The 3,532-nt window shown below is 41.6% G+C and overlaps 1 protein-coding gene across 1 annotated transcript; it reads right to left on the reverse strand.

Annotated features, from left to right (window-relative positions):
* Positions 1–1,799: 1,799 nt before the first annotated feature.
* MELLADRAFT_92412 (uncharacterized protein) lies at positions 1,800–3,168 on the reverse strand (the record flags this gene model as incomplete). Its single annotated transcript, XM_007405677.1, has 4 exons — positions 1,800–2,185; positions 2,231–2,519; positions 2,606–2,883; positions 3,072–3,168. 4 exons carry the CDS (start codon positions 3,166–3,168, stop codon positions 1,800–1,802), a joined length of 1,050 nt encoding a protein of 349 aa, XP_007405739.1.
* Between the last annotated feature and the right edge of the window lie 364 nt (positions 3,169–3,532).

Below are 3,532 nucleotides of genomic sequence, written 5' to 3' on the forward strand. Positions count from 1 at the left end.
GTCTTCTTGAGCAGAGAAAGTAGACATAACCGCAGCGGTGTTGACAGCACCGTTCGCAGGAGATCGTTTGTTCTTATTCTTCAAACGAGGAAAACGTTGGTGACATCTATCAGCAGAATGAGCCGTATCGGGATTATGCTTGCCATTCGAACAAATAGGATAAGACGGTTGTCGAGAAGAAGCGGACGAATTTCGCTGAGCAGTATATGCAGATGACGGAGATTGAAACGAATTGATGTTAACCTTCTTGTTGTTCACGTATTGTTGAATGTTGTTCAACACAGAGTCAACAGTGAGTTTTTGATCCATTAGTTCAGCTCCATGAGTAATCATGGTCTTTAAGTTGTACAAATCGTCAGGGAGTAGATGTAAAATGAAGTAAGAAATCATTTCTTCATCGGTCTTGACACCAGTGGCTGACAGATCGTTGAGAGCTTTCTTGACGGTGGTCATAAAGCCTTGAAGATCGGATCCATCACAAGATAACGTAAAGAGTTGAGAAAATACTCTTCCACGATTTCGAGCTTTAGTAGAGGCGAAGTGACCTATTATGGTTTTCCATAATTCAATAGGATTTCTTCTGTTGGAGTCGTTGATTAATAATTCAGCAATCCTATCACTGAGTTTTTAAACGAAGAAATCCCACTAAATACTTGCAACGAAGGTCGTAAGTAGCTCTAAGAGCATCATCAGATGGAACAGCTTCTCTACCTCCAATAATTCCATCAAGATTTTTCATAATGATGAAAGATTCGACTTTAAGATGCCAGGTAGAGAAGTTGTCTTCAGTTAAAATAGGAACACTCGAAATAGACTCGGAGTTGGAGTTGGAGTTATCGTTGAATAGGTTGGACATGTTGCTATTGGTAGTAGGTGTTACTAGATTGTTTAAAGGAATAAGGGTTCTAGGATTGAACGTAGAGTTTGAATTGAGTCCAGTGGGCGTAGAGGATCTGGACGAATGAAGTGATTCTGAGTTGTTTGATTCAGATTCTAGTTGAATCTCAAAGTCTGGAAGTGATGCTGGAGTGTTGGGAAGATCTTCGAAGTTATCGTTACTCATGAGAATGGTAAAGAATGAAGATTAATGGATTTCGGATTTCACATAGGCGCTGGGCTCATAACCTAGAAGAGTACTAGCTTTGGAAGAACACGAGAGTTCTTTAGTAAGTGCTAAAAGAACACGAGTGATGTGGAAAAGCAAAGTACCTTTGGAAGAACACGAGAGTTCTTTAGTAAGTGCTAAAAGAACACGAGTGATGTGGAAAAGCAAAGTACCTAGTGGTACAAGAAACACAGATAAGAATGAATGAGAAAAAGGAAACAATAGTTGAGGAAACATTCAGTCTTATATATAAAAGTGATCTCGTAGAACCAAGGTACATGAATAGATAGAGAAGGAGAAGACATAATGATGTCAGAGAAGAAATGAAATAGATGAAGTTGACATCATGTAGATATTAACTATGACGAAATAGAAATGAAGTTCTAGACTTGTTAATTATCTCAATACTTTCACACATCAATACCAGTTTTGTAGACTGGATTTGTGTGACATTGAGTTGTGTACATGTGCTTGTCATGTACACAACTCAAGGTGTCCTTCACCAAACACTTGCCACCTTGTTTATTTAACTCGACATTGCTTCAATTTGGTCCAGGAAAGATGGTTTGTAGAGATTACCTCTCTAGCTAAGACAAACATACTGGAAATGGGACACCTGTCAAAAAATGAATTACGCATAAAAAATGAAATAGGAAGTTGTTAAACTACGATTATGAATTCAATGAAGATAAAATCATGGACATAAAATAGATTCTTTTTGATTCAAAAGAGAATCTTCAAGACCTAGTTCTTCTTTGGTCAGCCCAGCGTCCCCTTTGTACTTCCGATTTTTGGCCTCTCCTTTTTTACCAGTGACCTTGAATAGGGTGTATCGCTTGGAATTGATGTCTTCAAGCCACAGCTGCACTTCGTTGTTGGTGAGCATGTTGGGACCTTTACTTATAGGCATGACATCATCAACTTGGCTATCAGGGGTCCGATGGAACATTAGATTGATTGATCCGGGGAAGGTCTTCTTTTCAAAAGCTGCCTTTAAGTTGGCAGTCTTGGGGTGTGCATCACCCCTGCCTACAGGACCTCCAGGTAAGAATGGAGCTGCAAAGGTGACGAGCGACATGGCTTTGAGCTTGTGTAATGAGACAGTTTGAAAAAAACGAACTCAACTGATCAAAGTGTTGAGTGCTTGCGCAAGCTCAGCTCGTTGAGCCGCTTGCCTGGCAGCAGCCTCGGACATAAGTCTGGGCTGGTCTTGTTTTGGTCTTAGGTGGTGTGGTGCTTTGGTTGACTCAAAGGTAAACCGCTCCAAAAGATGTGTCTTCTTTTGTAGATGAACCCATTGTTCACATGATGTATGTTTGTCCTGGAACAGAGCATTGCTAGTGGAGGCTGCTGGATTCCAACAAGCTGCCAGTAGGTGGAACTCGAGGTTGAATTGGGTATTCAGGAAATGAAGCTGAAAGAAAGTCATCAGGTCAGAAATGCTTGTCAAAGATAGGTTATATTTGAATATCATGATGTTCAGAGAGTAAAGTAGCGAACCTGTCTTACTACCTTCCTTATTTTGGACTTCATGAGCTGCTCGCGACTGCAACTTCCGGTTTTGTTACTGTGCCTCCAAAGGCGACCTTCGTGTAAATCCCCAGCTACTTTATTCATATTGACTAACCGCTTGAAGATAGGAAAGTAGCGGGTGACTTCTTCCTCGCTGAGGGGCTCTAGTTTTTTGGAATATTGGTTGCCTTCTGGGCTGGTCGTGGCGGTTGGACAGTGCGGTATGCCAAGTGGTGTTTGGGTAAGGGAGTAGGCCTCACTTGTGGCTACACATAGGTGTTTAAAGATTCAGGGGTGGAAGACCTGCTGTTCGTCGGGGTTGTACAAAGATCATGTGTTACCAACAATGGTGTTACGGTTGTAAAAGCCTTTGGATACTCCTTTTGGGGGCACTGTGTAGCATACACAAATTAAGTCTACCACAGCGATGGAAGTTGGTCAAAATTCTGCTTACTTTTAGTTGTGGTAGCTACATCGCTATAAGTTTGGAAGTTTGTGTACAAGTTAGGCTCGCGGGCAAGGGGTCCTTCCATTCTATGGTAGAGTTTCATTTATTGATCAATTGATTGAACTCTCAACACTACACCAAATGTAATCTTTACCCGGCGGTAAAGAAAACTACTGACATAGAAAAGTCCTGAGGCAACAGGAAGAGAGCTAAAAATCTGAAAAAATATGCACCTTGTTCCTAGATGTTGGGGCGTCATGACGAGTATTTTTTTGTATTTTACACGCAGATATTGGTTTATGTGCTTCAGCACAGCCGATGCCCCACTGCCGGCCGATTTCACAGTAGTTAGCCAACGTGGGAGTAGTCATTGGATCGACGTTTTCACATTTGTCCAGTTGATGATTGCTGGGGGGGTTTTCAGGGGCATAATGAGTGTCGTCCATGTCTCCTTGGTCATTGGTTTG

The sequence above is a fragment of the Melampsora larici-populina genome, assembly GCF_000204055.1.
Source record: "Melampsora larici-populina 98AG31 unplaced genomic scaffold MELLAscaffold_4, whole genome shotgun sequence".
In the NCBI taxonomy this organism is placed as follows: domain Eukaryota; kingdom Fungi; phylum Basidiomycota; class Pucciniomycetes; order Pucciniales; family Melampsoraceae; genus Melampsora; species Melampsora laricis-populina.